Genomic DNA, 20722 nt, shown 5'->3' on the forward strand with positions numbered 1-20722 from the left:
AATTCAAATACTATCATGAAATGCACTTGAAACATCAAAAAAACTTAACAAAATTTAATTAAAATGATTAAATTCACACATTTTTAAAGTTGAAAGACTAAATTGGTCTAAAATTTAAAAGAGGGACTAATTTGAAATTCCATTAAAACTTGAGGGACCAAAACATATTTAACCTAATTAATTTGTAATTTTATTGGTATATGTTTTTTTTCTACTCTTCAATTCAAAAGCAATACAAAAGTTCAGAGACTCGGTTTGCAAAAATGTTTTTTTTTTCAAGTTTGCAAAAACTTGAAGAAAAAGGATTGAATAGAAAAATTCTGAAATATTTAGTAACTCATTATTCGATGAGTCATTTCTTCGGATAGAAGAGGAGGGTATATGTTTTTTTGTATTTTTCAATTTAAAAGCAATACAAAAGTTCAGAGACTCGGTTTGCAAATATATATATATATATATATATATATATATATATATTTTTTTTTTTTTTTTTTCAAGTTTTCGTTTCAAAATGTTTGGATTTTTGTTTACATAAATACTTTTACTTTATTATAATTAACATAACTTACTTTCTCCGATAACTAAAAAAAAAAAAAGAAGCTTAGATAACCATGAAAAGTTGATGTATATTTATTTTTGTTGGTGGGTATTCTTTTTCTCTCCCATTTTCATGATATGTAACATTTGATATTTGAGAATCATTTATTGCTTCTGAGAAAAACACTTTGAATCTTTGATTTGAAATTGGTGAGCAGAATGAGCTCGCAAAAGAGTTCCTTTATTAAACCTGAGAGATGTCGCTCTCCTTCACATGCATGCCCTTAACTGAACAACGAGGTCTGCATCACTATTACTTCTCTTCTGTGGGAGTTGGATGACAGTAATTACTACGCATTGTTACGAACGACCAAAATCAGCAATGTCATTTCTCAGTGGTCCCTCTAATTTTTAACTGGATATAAACTTTATTTTTAAAATCTACTTTTTAACCTATCAAATTATTAAAATTTCATAAAAAATATTTATTATTTGTTGAGTTTATTATATTGTTATTAGATCACATACAAATATTTAGTCAAGTCGTATGTGTCTTGGTGTGAGAGATGCATCAAAAATATTCTATTGACCATAAATAAAATCAAATTTATAATATATAAATGAGTGCAGATTTTATTTTACAAACAAATCTAGTAAAGATATAGTTAAAACATAAAATTCATTTATAGCTTCTATCATGTACTTATGTATATATTTTAGCCTAATGAATGTGCTGGAGATTTCATATTAATAAATTTATAATATATAATTAAATACAAATCTTATCTTTTAAATCAGTTCTATAAAATTAACTAGATTTAAATATTTTTTTAAATGTTATCAAAGTTATCCAAAAAATATCTTTTCGATATTTATATTTTTTTTAGATTTATTATATAACTCATTAGAAATATGTTGAAATTTTCATTAGAAATAAGAACAGTTTAACAAAGTAAATGGGTTTTCATATTTTGTAAAATTAAGCTAAATTACACCTCATAATATTCTTTCATACCTTCCATCACGCACACGTATATCTATTTCTATGTAAGCAGGGTGGCTACTTCCGATTGTTTTCAGCTTCTCTCTTTCATCTGTTTCAAACCAAACCATCTTTTCGTTCTTGGAACAATGGAGATAGAAGCAGCCACTGCTAAAGAAAAGGGTGTTGGTGAGGGTGGAGAAACGATGGAAGTTTCAGAAAATAGAGGAATGTATCTGGTGTGGGAAGATTTAACTGTTGTGGTTCCAAATTTTGGAGATGGACACACTAAGAGATTGCTTAATGGGTTGAGTGGATATGCTGAACCTAACAAAATCATGGCTATCATGGGTCCTTCTGGCTCTGGAAAATCTACTCTTCTTGATGCTTTAGCAGGTTCATCTTCTTCTTCCATCTCTTTATCATTGGTGTTTCTGTGTCTGTGTCTGTGTCTGTGTCTCCATGTGTGTACATAAATCTACTCTTCTTCTTCTTGATGCTTTAGAAGGTTCATCTCTTCTTCCTTCACTCCGTACATCATTAGTGTCTCTCTCTGCACTTGTTTTTGTTGTACTTTTGAATATGATTCTCACTTTTGATAACATATACCTTATATATATATATATGATGTACTTTCACCCACCCTTTTTCTTTGCTTCCTGTGATCTGCATAATTAATGGAACCTCAGGTTTGTTCTTCCCATTCCACTTTTTTTTTTTTTATCATTAACACATTTTAATATTTAGTTTATTCTATGGGAGTGTTTTTGTGTATTCTTTTTCATATATACATGTACAAATATGTTATATTATAAATATAGAATCTGTTAGCTGAGTCAGAAGTTTTTTTTTTAAGATGAATCAGAAGAAGATGAATTTTCCTTTCATCTTATTTTTTATTAGTCAACTGAGAAGTTGAATCCAAAGATGACTAAGAAACTTTGATTTTTTTAATGAACTTTCATGTGGGGGAATGTTTGTGTGTGGTCTCTTTCTATGTTATATTATAAATAGAATCTGTGAGGTTAATCAGAAGATAAGCAAGAAACCCTAATTTATTTAGATCTAAAGATTTCGGGAGAAGAAACTATTTTTTGTTTTTTCTGGCTAAGGAAGCAGAAATGAACACAGTGGGAACAAAAATGGAAGAAAACACTGATATATATATTCTCTATTTCGTAAATAATTTGCTTAAAATTTCTCATATTTTTTTAATCATATTAATGTCCATTCCAATCAAAGAACAGTGTTATCTTCCCAACTAAATAAATGTTTTGCAAACATAAAAAAACAAAGAACCAGGATAACATTAATATGAGTCCTTCATTCATGGAAACATTTTCACTGTGTAAGTGTTGACTGCAGATTTATGCTTAGCCAGAAAAATGAGCAATGGAACCATTAAATTGTTCCATTATTTCCTGTTCCATTAGCCATTTATTTATTACAACTCTTGAAGAAAACAACTCTGTCCCTCTTTGATTGAAAAAATAAATAAATAAAATTATACAACGAAATTCATTTGTGTTCTTTTTAGTATCTTGTTACCCTTTTTATTTATTTTTTCTATTTTTTAATAAATTATTCTTAATTTTGAATTATTTTTATCTATTGTCTAACCCTATTTCTCTAGTGTCTGATAACTTGATTGACATCTAAAAGACCAAACAGGGAGGTTTTACTTCCCATGACTCTTTCCTCATTTCAAAAACCTCAGATCATTTATTGGCTTTTAAGTAACAATATCTACCTCTTGCATGGAGGATTGGACGTTTCATTATTTTCCATGTACTTCACTAAAATAATCTCAATTATTTTTCTATATTTCATTTTACTTTAATAAATAATTTAAAATATTTCTTTACTTATTATTTTCATATAAAAATAATTGTAATAATTTTGTATCATCCAAAAGGAACTCTCGGCCAAACAGGCTTTTTATATAAGCATAATTAAAAACGAAATAAAAGTCGGTGGAATACACCTACCTGGTTTGGAAATTAGGTAGGAATAAATGAATTTGTGTTTAAGTTAGCTTTCTAGTAATGTACCTTATTTCCCTTATATTATCCTTATATAAATTCATTCTATTCCTTTGTACTCTACCTGTTTTGTTCTACATCATTCTACATTGTCTGGTCGTGTTTATTTTCCATCTTCCTAAACAAATTTAAGTCGGCCAGATACCTGTTTCAGATTTTTTTTTTAATAAGATGATTTCGCTAGATTAAATTAGACTTAAATATTCATTTTTTTAATATAGTATTATCAGAAATAATTCAAGTATGATTCAAAGTTTTATATCGGATAAAAAATATAAAGTTAAAAATTATATAAGATAAAAGATTAAGAATTTATTGTCTTAAAATTTTAAGTTAAAAATGATGTCAAATGTCTTATATAAATATGTTATATGTACAAGACTAATATATGTATAGGTAGAACCAAAATCTATCGATGAATAACTCATATGAAATATATAAACCCATCGGATATCAGAGTTATAAATTAGTTTATCTTAGCAAAAATAATTGTTTGTTAATTTTATTGTTTGACTCACCAGTCTTGAGCTAAAATGCTCCGACACGTCTCATAAATTGTGTGTCCCGTGTTAAATACGTATCATACACTGACACTTGTAGGATACTTGTAGGACACGTTATGTTCAATTTAAAACATATAATTTTATCGGTGTGTTCGTGTCTGGACAACATAGGTCGTGAGTCTGTCCTAACAAAAAATTGGGAATGGTTGCAGGAAGACTGTCCAGAAACGTTATCATGTCTGGAAATGTGTTTGTAAATGGAAAGAAGAGGAGATTGGACTATGGTGGTGCTGTAAGTATGAGTCTATATAGCAAAAATAAAAATCCATTTTTAATATTTCAGTGCAAATGAATGAGATAAATTACAGGCTTATGTGACCCAAGAAGACACAATGCTGGGAACTCTGACAGTGAGAGAGACGATATATTACTCAGCGAATCTAAGGCTTCCAGGGAGCATGAGGAAAGAAGAGGTGAATGAGATAATAGAAGGAACAATTATGGAAATGGGTCTTCAAGAATGTGCAGATCGGATAATAGGGAATTGGCATTTGAGAGGTATAAGCGGTGGAGAGAAGAGAAGACTAAGCATTGCACTTGAAATCCTCACAAGGCCAACTCTCTTGTTCCTTGATGAACCCACCACTGGTCTCGACAGTGCCTCTGCATATTTTGTTGCTCAAACTCTCAGAAATTTGGCTCATGATGCAAAAACTGTTATCTCCTCTATACACCAACCAAGTAGTGAGGTTTTTGCACTCTTTGATAATCTCTTTCTTCTCTCTGGGGGTCAAACAATCTACTTTGGACCTGCACAAAAGGCAACTCAGGTATTCATTTTCTAAACCAAATTCTCCTCTTTTCATGCCACAACCTATGAATCTATGAATCCCGGACAAATGGCGTGTCGCATGTCCGACACGAATGAGACACTGCTACGTGTATATACTACTACCATATAAATATCAGTAAAGTGTCCAATTTGAACGATACTTATTAGTTTTTTGAAATGATTCTAACCCAACGTTAATAATCACAAATTCAATAATTTTCTAAAAAATCTATAAATTTACAGAATTATCACACGAGTTTCTATTATCATTATGAAAATAAGGAAAAAATTTTATATGGTCATTATTTTTCACTTTTTTGGAAATTAAAAAGATAGATTAGATTCATTTTCGTGTTAGTTGACAATGTATTAGTTGAAAGCTTGAGACTAATATGTATATATGTCGTGTTCATTGTCTATATTTTTTCAATTTAGTCGTATCTGTGTCTGTATTGGTGTTAGTATCCGGGTTTCATAGGTCACAACTAAAATCAAATGTTTAGAATATTAACAGGTTAAAAGCTGACACAGTTTATCCGTATATATTGTGTTTGTGTATGCAGTTCTTTGCCAAAGCTGGATTCCCATGTCCAAGTAGAAGAAACCCTTCTGATCATTTCCTCCATTGTATCAACTCAGACTTCGACGCTGTCACAACCACAATCACTGCCTCCCAAACAAGACAAGTTTATATCTCTCACCATTTCATTTTTTCTATCTATACTTATGCATGTGTGAGATTGAATAAATATACAAATACATTAAATCTGGTACTAGTTATTTTTGTCTTACGATCAAAAATATCTGAATCTATAAATTGCATTATTGATTGAATGAACGGAACAACAACACAAATTATTCATAAAAAAACATTTTTTGGTAACAGTTACTGTAATATTTTTCTTCCTTCCCCTAGAAATATTCTCAAGTTACAGAAACTTTTTCACAGTCTTCCCTGTTTTCTCTTTAATGCAGGAAGGAGTATATTTCTCAACTGCAGAAACCAAAGCAATACTTGTAGAAAAATACCGATGGTCAGAGCACGCAGCCACTGCAAAAGCAAGAATCAAGGAAATCTCAAACATTGTAAGCAACCCTTCCCTCAGGCTACGTAAGAACAACCATATTGATGTAGTAATGAACCTTTGAAATCTAAGGACTAATGGTGTTGTTGCAGGAAGGGATTGATTTTGAAAGAAAAAGCAAATGCGAAGCAAAATGGTGGAAACAACTGTTAGTTCTGACTCAGAGATCTTTCGTGAACATGTCCAGAGATGTGGGATACTACTGGATTAGGATAACCATTTATATTGCCTTATCTCTGTGTGTTGGAACAATCTTCTATGAAGTTGGATCCAGTTATACAGCCATTTTTGCAAGAGGAGCATGTGGAGCTTTCATCTCAGGTTTCATGACATTCATGTCCATCGGGGGCTTCCCTTCTTTTATAGAAGAAATGAAGGTATGATATAATTTAAATCCGATATCTCTAAGTTTTGAGTTAAAAGTGGTGTCAATCTTAATCTGGAACTCATCGGCCATATAAAAGTTTGAAGAAAAGGGTTATGTTATGTATGGCCTTTAGGGTTTTTTTTATCAGTGCTTACTTCTTTTTTTGTTCCATGGATACAGGTGTTCAATAAAGAAAGAATGAATGGATATTATGGAGTTGGAGTCTACATTCTCTCAAATTTTCTCTCTTCCTTACCCTTTGTGACAGTGATGTCATTTGCCACAGGGACAATAACCTATTACATGGTTAAGTTCCGTTCAGAATTTTCACATTTTTTGTATATTTGTCTGGATCTCATTGGGTGCATTGCGGTTGTGGAAAGCTCCATGATGATTATAGCTTCACTGGTTCCCAACTTCCTCATGGGATTGATAATAGGAGCAGGATACATTGTAAGTGTACTATACACAATACGAAAACAAGATATATAAGCTTGTTTTTCAATGATGTTGCTGATATTATGTGTGTGAATTCAGGGTGTTATGATGATGACTGCTGGTTATTTCCGTCGGATCCCTGATCTTCCCAAGTTTTTCTGGCGTTACCCAATCTCATACATCAATTATGGTGCATGGGGATTGCAGGTAATTCTGGAGCATCACTATTTTTCCATTTTTTTTGACTCCCTTTATTCTCTCTGACATGACTTAGTGTGCGTCATTGAATTTTTCAAAGAAAAAAGATAGTAGTACATTAGTTAATGATTCACATTACTTCACATCAGCCGAGTAAATGATGAGAGTCAAAAGATAAGAGTCATAGTATCATTGTTTAATTTAAAAGCATACAAAAAGTAACAAAATTTTGAGTCTAGATTCTCTGCTGAGTTTTCTGATGTTGTCCTGTGTCGAACTTACTGATCATGGGATATGCAGGGAGCTTACAAGAATGACATGATTGGGATGGAGTTTGAACCCTTGGAACCTGGAGCTCCAAAACTGAAAGGAGAATTCATCCTGAAAAGTGTGCTTGGAATTGAAATTGATAATTCAAAGTGGTGGGACTTAGGTGCAGTGGTGATGATTCTGATAATGCTTAGGGTTCTTTTCTTTTTCATTCTGAAATTTAAGGAGAGAGTTGGACCTTTGTTTTATAGCATCTACGCCAAGCAAACTCTTCACCGTATAAAGAAGAGACCTTCATTCAGAAAAGTACCATCTTTCCCTTCCAAAAGACACCAATCACTGCATCCTTTGTCTGCTCAAGAGGGTCTCAACTCCCCTATTCATTAGAACCATCAAAATTATTTGCTCATACAAACACACACAACATTCATCACACAATTCATACCCCCAATATTATATAAATTTTGTATAATTCTTGTACTTTGTCTAGATTACTGACATGAGTTAGATGAAATATATATATATCAATAAGGAAGAGCACCCCTGAGACTATGATTTCAGGTATGGTGAACCATTCAGTGTGTTTGGAGGAATATTTAAGAAATTGGTTTACTATATGAATTGATTATTGTTGTAATTCATGTTTAAATGTGTTTATTATGAGAAATGATGTTCTTAAGAAGTCGGTACGTGAGTACGTGCAAATCTCACCTTGTAAAAATAAATATCGAGATCTTACCTCAATTAGATATAAGACAGATTTATAATATGTGAGTACGTGCAAATCTCATCTTGTAATCCGATTTTGCAAATCTCACCTTGTAAAAATAAATATCAAGATCTTACCTCAATTAGATATAAGATAGATTTATAATATGTGAGTACGTGCAAATCTTATCTTGTAATCCGATTTTATAAGATTGAGTTAGACTTAAATATCGTCAACTAAGTAAATAAGTTTGTGCTGATCCATTTTTTTTCTTTTCCTTTTATGGTATTACAGTAAAATTTTGTACAGATATTTTTATCTAACACAGGACTGATTAGAATTATTTCAAATCATAATCGCTTTTGTCATTTCAAATCAATAGGTGAACATAACAAATCGATCACATAAAATTAGTTAAAATCATTAACTAATGGTTGGTTAGACCTGATTTTAGGTAACTTTAGGTGAATGCAATTAACCCAACAGAACATTGAACATAAATATTACAAAACAAGCAGCAGTTTTTGTTTTTCTTCTGCTGTTATTGTTTGAAACAAGGTTGGGTGAAACACATGAAAGCTTGAGTGGTGTGGGGTGTAGTCACAATAAATACACACCGATTCTACTTTTTGTCAATTCAAAAACTACCAAAATTTGCAGAACACATCCAGTGATGTTACCACTTGCTGTTCGGACATGGAATTTAAAAAGGCAACTAGCTCACTGTACTTGGTACGTAGTTGGATACAAAAAACCAGATATTAGTTGATACTTTTCTGTTTGATCTTCCCATTGTCCCTTCTTTTGTCTATAAAAAGTAGGTTTAATTAGTCGGATGATACCCACTTTTGTAAAAGTGTCTTAATCAGGTCCCTTTCAGACAAAAATTACTAAAGTCGTTAACTTAATTCATGACTTTTACTACTAAATTTTGATATAAATATCAATACATAATTTTGTTAGTCATTTAAATATTAATACCGTTAACGGTGTTAATAATTTTTTGCTGAAAAAGACCTAATTGAGGCATCTTTTCAAAAGTTGGGACTCAATTAACACATTTTTAAAAACAGGTACCAAACTAACACATATAAATGAAAGTAGGTATCATCCGACTAATTAAACCTAAAAAATACTTTTGACACAATTAGTTTTCATTTTATAGTTATATACAGCAAAATAGTTTCTATTTGGGTTAAGTATGTTTTTAGTCCTTGAACTTTGACCCGAAATTGGAATTCGTCCTTGTCCGAAACTTCAATATATTTTGGTCCCTAAACTTTAAAAATAAATGAATACAGTCTTTTTAATTCAATTACGTTAACTTTTTTTGAAGTGTCGAACATATTTCTCAGTAGATATTGAACAAAGAATGTGTCAAATAGTGTAAAAAACTTCAATACTAATATGAAAAACGTTCGACACATAAAAAAAGTTAACATAATTGAGCTAAAAGGACTATATTCATTCATTTCTAAAGTTTAGGGACCAAAATGTATCGAAATTTCAGACAGGGACGAATTCCAATTTTAAGTTAAAGTTAAGACTTTCTATTTTGTTTACCAAATAGTTCTCCAAAAACTTTGAATACTTAGAAAGGAAGAAATGGCATGTGTTATGTGTGAACTGCATATAAGAGAGTTGAACCAGATGCATATAAAAAAATGATATCACTTTTAACTCAAAACTTTAAAAGATATTAAGTTTGAGTCTTCTGCTCAACTTTCTCATTCTTATTTAATGGAAGACTTAGACTTATATTTGCATTCTTATAAAAAACCGGAATGAAACAGAAATTAGGTGTGGTTACTCAAATTCCATGCAAGATGCATATATTATAACACAAGCCCAAAAAACCATATGGTATGTCCCACAAAACCATACAACAAGAACATAAATTGTCACCAGCACACTGACAATGACAACTGAAGTAGATTTGTTGTGACTCTCAAACTGTAGTCACTCACACGGGCTTGAATTGTTGTAAATTCAGATTTGTGTGTATAAATTCAGAAATAACACAATTATGTATGTTGGCATCAAAGAGTTACTGTAGTCACTCACACGGGCTTGAATTGTTGTAAAGAAAGCATATGTTATAAATGTCTATCCTCCTTCATAAATCCAGAGATACCCTTTCGTTCACGGTCATATATATCTTTAGCAGAGAAAAGTCTAAATTTTGTTGAACCCCTCTTTCAGAAACTTTTAAAACTCCAAAGTATTCTAAAATGACAATCAGAGTGTTGTAAAAGCAGATGATAACACAAATTAGGTGGTTTCCTTCGACGACTATCCTTAAGAATTTATCTGCAATATAATGCACAAATCCCTCAGAATATAACAGGAACTTAGGATAATTTTCTTTTATACCGAATATTCTTTCTAGGTTTTTCTACATTGCAATACAAACTGGTACGCAAATCAACAGAACTTCTGAATAGATTATTTGAATTGTTCACTTCAACCACCGTACGGCCATAGCCCCCAAGAGTTGTCACTGTTCTATCTGTGGTAGTTGGATGACATTAATTCCTACGCATAGTTCACTAATTACAAAAAATTACATCGAGTGTTCCCATGACGAGCAATCTATAAAAAGAAACATTCATAAACCTATTTTATTAAAACTTTGTGCTAGAGTTGATATTGCTTAAGACCCATTGGAACCAATCCCAAGTTAATAAGATTTCTATGCAAAAGTAAGAGGAAGAAAGAGTGATATGCACAATGTATATGCAAGACTAAGAGTGTATTTTATATGAGATGCTACTTAATTAGTTTAAGCATGTGTCTGATCACTTCTATATTTTCAACTAACGATGACACCGGAATTGTCTAAGTCGATCACCGAGATGAACATTTCACCACTCTAATATCACCGGTAGGTCTTTTAAGAGTGGATTCATCAGAGAGATACAACAATGATGAAATATGAGTTTAATCCGCATAAAGATTGATAATATTTCTTATCTAAAACCTTAAAACAATAGATTTATGAATTTTTATTCTTATATGAAGCTTGACTTTCTCATATGAATCTTTACTCAACGTGTAATTTAAACTCACACTTGGATTCTCAAGAATATACAAAACATTTCTCAGTTCCTATATATGCTTTACATCAAAACATGCTACATTCATCTGTCACTATTTGACATGCAGCACCTCGATATCCTCTGCCACTGCCACGCCAAATAAATGTTGGTAGCTTCCTTCCATGACATAGCTTCATATATATACATTCTTTTGCCTCATATACTTCTCTAACAATTCATCATCCTCTGCCACAACATAAATTAATTGGATCTCTTTAATTAACTCCAACATATAGCAGATTCACTCAGTAGAATAATTTTCCCAACTATGTCTCCTTTTCACTGTCACACTTTCTAAAACATCCTAACATGTTGTTTTCCATATGTGTAACTTTACTCGTACGTATTCCATGAGTCACCAGTTTTCAGCTCAATATAACAGAATGTCTACAGCTGAAGTAAAACAGAACAGCTATTCTGACAGAGCTGCAAGATGTTTTTTTTTATATCTATTGAAAGTTCCACATCGACTAGAGGTAAGGCAATTTCATAGTATATAAGTGAGGTGCAAATCTCATCTTACAAGCCGGTTTTGTGGGATTGAGTTAGGCTTAAACACACTTCTAACATGATATCAAAATCATTCTTTAAAAAAAGAAAGCCTATTCAATGGGGGCAATATTCAGATCAGATAAAACAAAGTTATAGCCAAAAGGAATTACTCTTTCTAACCATACAATTGCTAGTACACTTACACTTTTTTAGTAAAAAGAGTTAGTCATATAATAGTTTAAACCTTGTTAAATTAACAATATGAAAGTGTATTGGTAAAGAAAAAGAGAGATTAAGTGATATAATAATGAATATAAAGTGAGTTTAAAAACTTTTTGATTGTCAAAGTAGTATGATCCATATGAAAACGTACCTTCTTATTATTTCTCCATTATGTATAGCAGTTTTGCCTATTTTTTCTTTATGTTTTTCTTTCCCTTCACACAAATAGAATATGTTTCTCAGAAACTAAGTTCAAAGAAATGCAAATAAATAGAAATAATTGTTTTTCGAAAATCAGACAAAAGAAACAAACATATCTCATGTGTTTTGTTCTAATTTGAGTTTCTCTAATGTATATTTTTATATTACTTTCTCACTCTATAAATTAATATTAAGTTCTTGAGGTTATACTACAAATATACATTAAACTTTGTTTTACAAAGGCCTTCAAATTATTGATGAAAATGGAGTGTTGAAGGTCCCATGCAAAAAGATATAAGCTGATGAAAAAGATAAGACCAAAACCATATAATAATAACAAGAATGTCCCACAAATAGTAGAGTAGGAATCAATTGATTACATAGAATAAGAGAGCATGAAAGAGACTATTTATAATAGGTGGTCACCACCACATCAAATACTATACTTTAGTGTTGTGACTATCAAACTTTGATAAAAAAATTTGTATATATATCACAATGTCTATGGCCTTCAATGCCAGATTCACATGAAAACACCTGAAGTTCATCGCCATGAAAAAAAGAAGCAAAGTGTTTTATGAGTCACTGAAATAGCCATGAACTGTTATCAACACCTTCTGAACATAGTTATCCACTCTTGTTCATTGAGACACTCCTTTGTTCATGAAAAAAACTTTCAAAACTTCAAAGTATTGTAAGATGAAAGCAAAAGTAGAATGTATGTTCTTTTGCTGTAAAATTGTGAGGGAAAGAGTTTATATATATATATCAATTCAATCTTTTAATTTGAATCTCTGAAGCCGTACAATCTCAGACTTGTCTTTATCCTTCACATGCATGGCCATTACTGATACAAGGTACGTGGCTGCGTCACTATTATTTTTCTATCAGTGGGAGTTGAATGAAATTAATACACCACATAGCTCACCAGTGACCCTAATAGGAATATGAGAGTGGAAAAATGGAAATGGTAAAAACAAGATATTTGAGAAGATGAAAACAAAGTTACTGATATATAATATCAGTGATATTCACTTTATATCTTTCTTTTCTGTCAACCACATCTTACTGTACATTTATATCTATACATTTAAACTGGCAGGTGACTCAACCATGCTATTTGGTTCCCTCTTGTTTTGATCAACCAAAGCCTGTTTTGGAGTGCAGAAAAATGGAGATAGAAGCAGCCACTGCTAAAGAAAAGGGTGTTGGTGAGGGTGGAGAAACGATGGAAGTTTCAGAAAATAGAGGAATGTATCTGGTGTGGGAAGATTTAACTGTTGTGGTTCCAAATTTTGGAGATGGACACACTAAGAGATTGCTTAATGGGTTGAGTGGATATGCTGAACCTAACAAAATCATGGCTATCATGGGTCCTTCTGGCTCTGGAAAATCTACTCTTCTTGATGCTTTAGCAGGTTCATCTCTTCTTCCTTCTATCTATTCATCACTGGTGTTTGGTGTTTGTGCCTGTGTTTGTGTTTCCATGTGTGTACATAAATCTACTCTTCTTGATGCTTTAGCAGGTTCATCTCTACTTCCTTCTATCTGTTCATCATTGGTGTTTCTGTATGTGTGTGTCTGTATATCCATGTGTGTGCATAAATCTACTCTTCTTAACGCTTTAGCAGATTCATTTCAACTTCCTTCTTTCTGATCATCACTAGTGTTTCTCTGTGTGTGCATAAATCTACTCTTCTTAATGCTTTAGCAGGTTCATTTCAACTTCCTTCTTTCTGATCGTTACTGATGTTTCTCTGTGTGTGTGTCTGTGTCCATGTGTGCATAAATCTACTCTTTTTAATGCTTTAGCAAGTTCATTTCAACTTCTTTCTATCTGTTTATCATTGGTGTTTCTCTGTGTGTCTCTGTGTGTGCATGTCATTTTTCTTGTACTTTGAATACGAATTTCATGCTAAAATTAAGAGGGACTTTCATGTTTGGTTTTTGCATCAGAGAACGAACCAAACATGGTAAGTATCCTTGTTGAGATCATGTGGTTATGAACTTCAAATCATCTAATGTTGTTCTAGACATATTTTAAATCGGTCATAAAGATAAAAAAAAAAAAAAAAAAAAAAAAGAAAAACAGAACTAAATCTTGACATGGAGAATGTTGCAGGTACATTAAAATCAGAATGAAGGAAGACTGATGTTGTTCCAAGACAAGTAACTTATCATAACTAAATCCTTCCTAACAAGGAAATCTAAGGACTTTCATTACTGAATTAGTTTATGCATCTGTGTGGTCACTTTCATTTGTTAATATTAAAGTTATTAGAATTTATGAGTTTTGGATCATAAGACCAAGAACTCACAGCTGGGAGAAAATAAAAGGGAGAGAAACTTTTTTTTTTTTTCCTTTCACATAAATGACAGATAGAATGTGTGTAAACGTATACCTTAAATGGTTTTTGATAGTGACACTTTTTGCTTAAAAACAAGGTTTGGAAGTGAAAAACAGTAGGGAAAATGTTAAATAACCAATCTTGTGATCTCTTCCCAAATTTTTCTCTTTCTTGAAAAGTTTCTTGAATTCAGGAGTCAAATTTATCAGCTAGCATGTAATTTTCATTTTTACATGTTTGATTGGTTCTCAGTGTCCTCTGTTGAATCTATTTCCCTGGAAGTAAACATGAAATAACTTGAGTGCTTCATGAAGTATATCTAAAAAGATAAACACATAAATTGCAATTGTTGCATGGATGAAACACTTTCACCTGTGAAACCATGAAACAGAATAAATTTAAGGATAATTATAAGTGGACAACAACATATAAACATAGGTTTATCTTTTTATTTCTAGTATAGTATATATACACTATCATCTGTCATACTTTTTTGTTTTTTACCTGTCAAAGTAATTAATATTAGGGTTAGAATATGTTAATGTCAATCTATGGATGGAAACGTTTTCTCAATTAATGTGAGGTTGAAATATGAGCAATGGATGGAACCATTAATGTATTCATTTCAAAACAGTGGAGCAAGAGTTTGATATGAATTTTTTAGGTTTACCGACAGTCTGACAGAGAGACCCCATTTATTTATTCAGGACAAAGATTTTTTTAACCAAAAATTACCATTTGAAAATATACTATGGAAGTAAAAATTAAATTTTGTATTTATAAAAAATAAAAATAAAAAATAATGCAAGCTATTGTCAAGTGGAAGTAAAAACCGTTTTTTTTTTGTGTCAAAGTATTGTTGTCCATTTATTCTCTTGGATTAAAATCTTTTGCCAGCAATCTCACCTTGAATATTTTCTTCTCCATAACAGTTATTCCTTCCTTTTTCTTTTTTCTTTTTTTTTTTTTTTGAATACCTATTATCCAACCACATTTTGATTTCTGGGCAGATCTAAAAGCAAGCATATAGTGTGATTCCTCTTCAAAAATTCAATCTCCTCTTCCATGGCATCCTGCCATTGTTGACATTCTACATAGCTAGAAGACTAGGAACACCTCCAATTGCCTCTCTATAGCTCCAACCTTCTAGCTCTTCATCTGCAGTGAAAATGTAGCATATAAGATCAGCAGATACAAATTATTGTGTTGATTTGATTGACTCCTCTCCCTATAAAGCGTAAACTGATAGTTGAAGTCTAAATCCGCATGTTCTAGCTTTCCCAAATGAGAAATAGAAGGTTGATTTTTATCATCTGATACTTCATCATCTAACTTGTTTCTATATATCATATGACGTTCCTGCTGGTGAAGCAGCCAGCTTCCCCATGTTACAACCTCCACAATTAATACCCTTTAACTCCTTTAGCATACCTAAAAAAATACCTATTTGTAGTTATATTCAGTGTCTTAATTATCATGAGAAAAACTGTATATATTAACATCAGATAACTGGGAATGGTTGCAGGAAGACTCTCCAGAAACGTTATTATGTCTGGAAATGTGTTTGTAAATGGAAAGAAGAGGAGATTGGACTATGGTGGTGCTGTAAGTATGAGTCTATATAGCAAAAATAAAAATCCATTTTTAATATTTCAGTGCAAATGAATGAGATAAATTACAGGCTTATGTGACCCAAGAAGACACAATGCTGGGAACTCTGACAGTGAGAGAGACGATATATTACTCAGCGAATCTAAGGCTTCCAGGGAGCATGAGGAAAGAAGAGGTGAATGAGATAATAGAAGGAACAATTATGGAAATGGGTCTTCAAGAATGTGCAGATCGGATAATAGGGAATTGGCATTTGAGAGGTATAAGCGGTGGAGAGAAGAGAAGACTAAGCATTGCTCTTGAAATCCTCACAAGGCCAACTCTCTTGTTCCTTGATGAACCCACCACTGGTCTCGACAGTGCCTCTGCATATTTTGTTGCTCAAACTCTCAGAAATTTGGCTCATGATGCAAAAACTGTTATCTCCTCTATACACCAACCAAGTAGTGAGGTTTTTGCACTCTTTGATAATCTCTTTCTTCTCTCTGGGGGTCAAACAATCTACTTTGGACCTGCACAAAAGGCAACTCAGGTATTCATGTGTTTTCATGTTTTCATGCATGTCACAACTAAAATCATGTGTTTAGAACATTAACAGGTTAAAAGCTGACATTGTATTTGTGCATGCAGTTCTTTGCTAAAGCTGGATTCCCATGTCCAAGTAGAAGAAACCCTTCCGATCATTTCCTTCGTTGTATCAACTCAGACTTCGACGCTGTCACAGCCACAATCACGGCCTCCCAAACGAGACAAGTATATATAACCATTTCTATAAGTCATCAACCTTTTTAATATGATTTTTAAAATACTTATTATAAAAGTCATCAACTTCTACTAGCAAATCTTTTACCCTAGATGTTATTTACTCATTTAACCTGATTATAAATTACATCTTTTTCTTCCTTCCTTGGAATCTCTTCCTATCAGATTTGCTTCTTTCTCACTGTCTTCCTTATTCCTTTGATACAGGAAGAAGTATCATTATCAACTGCAGCAATCAAAGCAACACTCATAGAAAAATACCGATGGTCTGAGTATGCAACCACTGCAAGAGAAAGAATCAAGGAAATATCAAACATAGTAAGAAGCCCTTAACTCAAAATGTTATTACTAACTATTGTTTACAGAACATAGAACTTCATGTAATTAATAATATTCTTTGCCTGAGCTGAAACTGTTATTATCCAGCTAGATAAGCTGTGAAAAAAATAGTATAACAATGATGGACTCATCTTGTGCCATAAAGAAAAGGGAGATAAATAGAGAAAGGTGAACCTTTCACACTCTAAGAACCTTTCTTTTATTCATTTATTTCTTAGCTAGTTTTTGGCTTCATGTGAAAATGCAATAATATTAGAAATCCCTTCGAAGAAGAGATCATGACTGTCAGAAAACACATGTACTTGAATTTAAAGACATATGCATAGGAAAATGATCAATATATAATGGTTCACTGAACTATTAATACTCCATTTTGCAACAATTGGAAACATGTTTTGTGGGATGTAAAGGCCAAGGAATTAATCATGTTACAGGAAGGACATGATTTTGAAAGTAAAAGGAAATGCGAAGCCACATGGTGGAAGGAACTATCAATGCTGACTCAGAGATCTTGCCTGAACATGTCCAGAGATTTGGGATACTACTGGATAAGGATAACTACCTATGTCGCCTTATCTTTGTGCGTTGGAACAATCTTCCATGATGTCGGAACGAGTTACAGAGCCATTTTTGCCAGAGGATCATGTGCCGGTTTTATCTCAGGTTTCATGACCTTCATGTCCATTGGGAGCTTCCCTTCTTTCTTAGAAGAAATGAAGGTATAAAAAGTTAATCTGATACAAAATTAAAACGTTAAAAACATATGCATTTAGTTCTCTTACCTTTTACCCTCTGGATTCAGGTCTTCTACAAAGAAAGAATGGGTGGTTATTATGGCGTTGGAGTCTACATTCTCTCAAATTTTCTCTCTTCCTTTCCGTTTTTGGCAGTGATGTCCACTGCTACAGGGGCTATAAGCTATTATATGGTTAAGTCTCGTTCAGAATTTTCACACTTTTTGTATATCACTCTTGATCTTATGGGCTGCATTGCGGTTGTGGAGAGCTCCATGATGGTTATAGCTTCACTGGTTCCCAACTTCCTCATGGGATTGACAATTGGAGCAGGATATATTGTAAGAAAACTATATACTACATATAATATAACCCCATTTTCAGTTGAATAATCGTTGTTGCTGATTTTAGTGCGTATGTGTTTGCAGGGTCTTATGATGATGACTTCTGGCTTTTTCCGTCCACTCCCTGATCTTCCCAAAATCTTCTGGCGTTACCCAATATCATACATCAATTATGGCGCATGGGGATTACAGGTAAAATTAGAGGCATTACCTTCAAAAGGGCATGATCAAAAGGATATATAATATATGAGCTGAATTATCTGGGACTGAAATTTAGCCTTACTTTTACTGATTATGGGAACGCAGGGAGCTTTCAAGAATGACTTGATTGGAATGGAGTTTGATCCCTTAGAACCTGGTGACCCGAAACTGAAAGGAGAATTCATCCTCAAAACCATGCTTGGCATTCATATTGATAATTCAAAGTGGTGGGACATAGCTGCAATCATGATCCTCCTCATATCGCTTAGAGTTCTTTTCTTTTTCATTCTGAAATTCAAGGAGAGAGCAGCACCTTTTCTTTATAGCATCTACGCCAGGCAAACTCTGGAACGTATAAAAAAGCGACCTTCGTTCAGGAAAGTACCATCTTTCGCTTCCAAACGCCACCAATCACTGCATCCCTTGTCTCCTCCAGAGGATCTCAACTCGCTCATCCATTAGAACCATCATTTGCTGATACATATATGTAAGAGTAATTACTCAGTTGCTATTATCTCTTTAGGAATGATTATTAACTGTCATAAGCTCTGTAAATAAAGCATATAGATGGTGTTCTTACATTTTTTTTTTTTAAATTAATCAATCCGATGAGTTATTTTTATGAGTTTGTCTAACTTACTCAAAGTACAAACGGAATTAAACGAAGTTGTCTCGTATTCTTTTGAGCTTTTGTCGTATCAAGTGAATGATCAATGCTCTCCTATAAAGAAAGCGATGATTCCTCTGCCACAGAAAATGTAAGAAATGGAAGATGTTCAAGAGCAGCAAATCAAACAACACAACATTCACAAACAACAAATCAAACAACACAACATTCACAAACAACAAATCAAACAACACAACATTCACCAACAATAAATCAAACAAGACAACAAGGACTCCAAATTGTAGCTGAATTCCGACGCGAGGTGGCGATCGGTGCTAATCACGCATCTGGGAAGTTTGGCCACCGCTCCAACATAACTATACTTCTCGAGGGGAGGGCATTCCTTTTATCACAAGCTTAACCTACCACTGGATGCCCAATGGCCAATAATTTAGAAAAGTGAGAACCAGTTTCAGAGGCCATCGCTTCCCCGTTTTAGAGGAATTGTCGTAACTAAACCATTTATGTAAATTTCTTGAAGCTCAAGAACCAATTGAATAATATTTTCTCTAAGATATTAAGTGTATAAGATTTTAGATATATCTCTCTAGTTATTACTAGAGGGTTGAGGTTGATGGTGTAGTATTTGAAATAAATTAACTAAATAAGAACTTTGTTTTTTTAATCAATCACTTTGAACCGGTATCAGAGCTTTTAATATTAGGAGTTCTCCTTTGAATTGTTGTCGAAATCTTTGTTGGACTTTTCGTCAAAACTTTCATCGGAGTTATTGTTGTTGTCGTCATTGTTATTGTTTTGAAAAAAAAATTCTCTAAAAAGTGTTATTTATGTTCCAAAATTGTCTTATAATCTTATTTTTGTTGTCATTAGAGCTATTGTTGTTACTGTTGTTATTATTGTCATCACTATTGTTATTGTCAAAAAAAAAATTGTCTAAAGATGTCCTTTATATTCTAAAATTCTGTGATAAACTTATTTTTGTTAGAAAACACATATAGGACCTAAATTGTTTTGTAACATTTGTCCCACTTATCGCATTTTTCAAATCTCGTCACAAGAGGGACGATTTGAACTATTAAAAAATGGGAAGGATTGTATTATTTTAACAACTTGGAATGAATTGTTCATTACTTTGATGAATTGTTCATTGCTTTGAGAAAAGAAACTCCTTATTTCACTTCAAGAAACATTCAAGTATAAGAATAATCAAGCCATAAATGAAACGATGACGATGAATGTCTTAGAAAAGAACAAGAGGTGAAAAACGGTTGACATATCACTGGATAAAAAAGTAATAGGATGCATGAGTTTATAATGTAAAATATAAATTTGGTGGCACAGTATAAAGAAAGGTCAGTTGTAAAGAATACACCCAACCTTATAGTTGATTATGGGAAGACATTTACTCCGAATACAAAGATGAATACTATTAGAATCAACCTCTCATTGTCATTATTTTGGTTAAAAATTGTAACAACTATGTGAATATTTTTTCCTGCATGGACAATTAAAGAAAGAAGTTTACATGAAAATTTCTCCAGGTTCTAAACCTATTGAAGAAGGGAATAAAGTGTTCATGTTGAAAGAAGCTTGTATGAACTCAAATAGTCATCCCATGTTTGGTTTAGTAGGCTCACTCAAGTGATGATCTTTCTGGAGTCAAGATGACCATATCTTATTCATCAAACATTCTCCAAAAGTAAACTTACTCTACTCTTAGTCTATATTGATAATATAATTCTTTCAAGAGACAATGAACCTGAAAAACAAATCTCAAAA

At 32.5% G+C, this 20722-nt stretch overlaps 2 protein-coding genes and 1 long non-coding RNA gene across 4 annotated transcripts; 2 read left to right on the top strand and 1 right to left on the bottom strand.

Annotated features, from left to right (window-relative positions):
* The first annotated feature begins 1653 nt into the window (after window positions 1-1653).
* LOC114169538 (ABC transporter G family member 15-like) lies at window positions 1654-8130 on the top strand. The gene is made up of 9 exons (XM_028054744.2): window positions 1654-1915; window positions 4277-4356; window positions 4433-4894; window positions 5460-5582; window positions 5872-5982; window positions 6074-6358; window positions 6529-6801; window positions 6886-6993; window positions 7285-8130. The coding sequence occupies exons 1-9, from the start codon at window positions 1669-1671 to the stop codon at window positions 7639-7641; spliced, it is 2046 nt and encodes a 681-aa protein (XP_027910545.1). The 5' UTR covers window positions 1654-1668; the 3' UTR covers window positions 7642-8130.
* Window positions 8131-12970: 4840 nt separating this feature from the next.
* On the bottom strand, window positions 12971-19550 carry LOC114169539 (uncharacterized). The gene is made up of 5 exons (XR_014986560.1): window positions 18956-19550; window positions 17819-18789; window positions 16547-17735; window positions 15231-16447; window positions 12971-14599 (listed from the first exon to the last, which is right to left on the bottom strand). It is a non-coding gene; the product is annotated as an uncharacterized LOC114169539 (long non-coding RNA).
* On the top strand, window positions 13127-18937 carry LOC114169537 (ABC transporter G family member 15-like). Of its 2 annotated transcripts, none has more exons than XM_028054743.2 (9): window positions 13127-13394; window positions 15850-15929; window positions 16006-16467; window positions 16566-16688; window positions 16905-17015; window positions 17471-17755; window positions 17839-18111; window positions 18199-18306; window positions 18421-18937. In XM_028054743.2, the coding sequence occupies exons 1-9, from the start codon at window positions 13148-13150 to the stop codon at window positions 18775-18777; spliced, it is 2046 nt and encodes a 681-aa protein (XP_027910544.1). In that variant the 5' UTR covers window positions 13127-13147; the 3' UTR covers window positions 18778-18937. The 2 variants fall into 2 exon arrangements, with proteins under 2 accessions (XP_027910544.1, XP_027910543.2); XM_028054742.2 differs by lacking the exon at window positions 13127-13394 and adding an exon at window positions 13461-13502.
* Window positions 19551-20722: the final 1172 nt, after the last annotated feature.

The sequence above is a fragment of the Vigna unguiculata genome, chromosome 11 (genome assembly GCF_037176805.1).
Source record: "Vigna unguiculata cultivar grain cowpea cultivar isolate G323 ecotype 2 chromosome 11, ASM3717680v1, whole genome shotgun sequence".
NCBI lineage: Eukaryota > Viridiplantae > Streptophyta > Magnoliopsida > Fabales > Fabaceae > Vigna > Vigna unguiculata.

Coding starts and splice junctions, on each gene's coding strand:
- LOC114169538 (XM_028054744.2), top strand. CDS start 1,669: ATGGAGATAGAAGCAGCCACTGCTAAAGAAAAGGGTGTTGGTGAGGGT. Junction 4,895..5,459: donor CTGCACAAAAGGCAACTCAG/GTATTCATTTTC, acceptor TTGTGTATGCAG/TTCTTTGCCAAAGCTGGATT. Junction 6,802..6,885: donor TAATAGGAGCAGGATACATT/GTAAGTGTACTA, acceptor GTGTGAATTCAG/GGTGTTATGATGATGACTGC.
- LOC114169537 (XM_028054743.2), top strand. CDS start 13,148: ATGGAGATAGAAGCAGCCACTGCTAAAGAAAAGGGTGTTGGTGAGGGT. Junction 16,468..16,565: donor CTGCACAAAAGGCAACTCAG/GTATTCATGTGT, acceptor TTGTGCATGCAG/TTCTTTGCTAAAGCTGGATT. Junction 18,112..18,198: donor CAATTGGAGCAGGATATATT/GTAAGAAAACTA, acceptor ATGTGTTTGCAG/GGTCTTATGATGATGACTTC.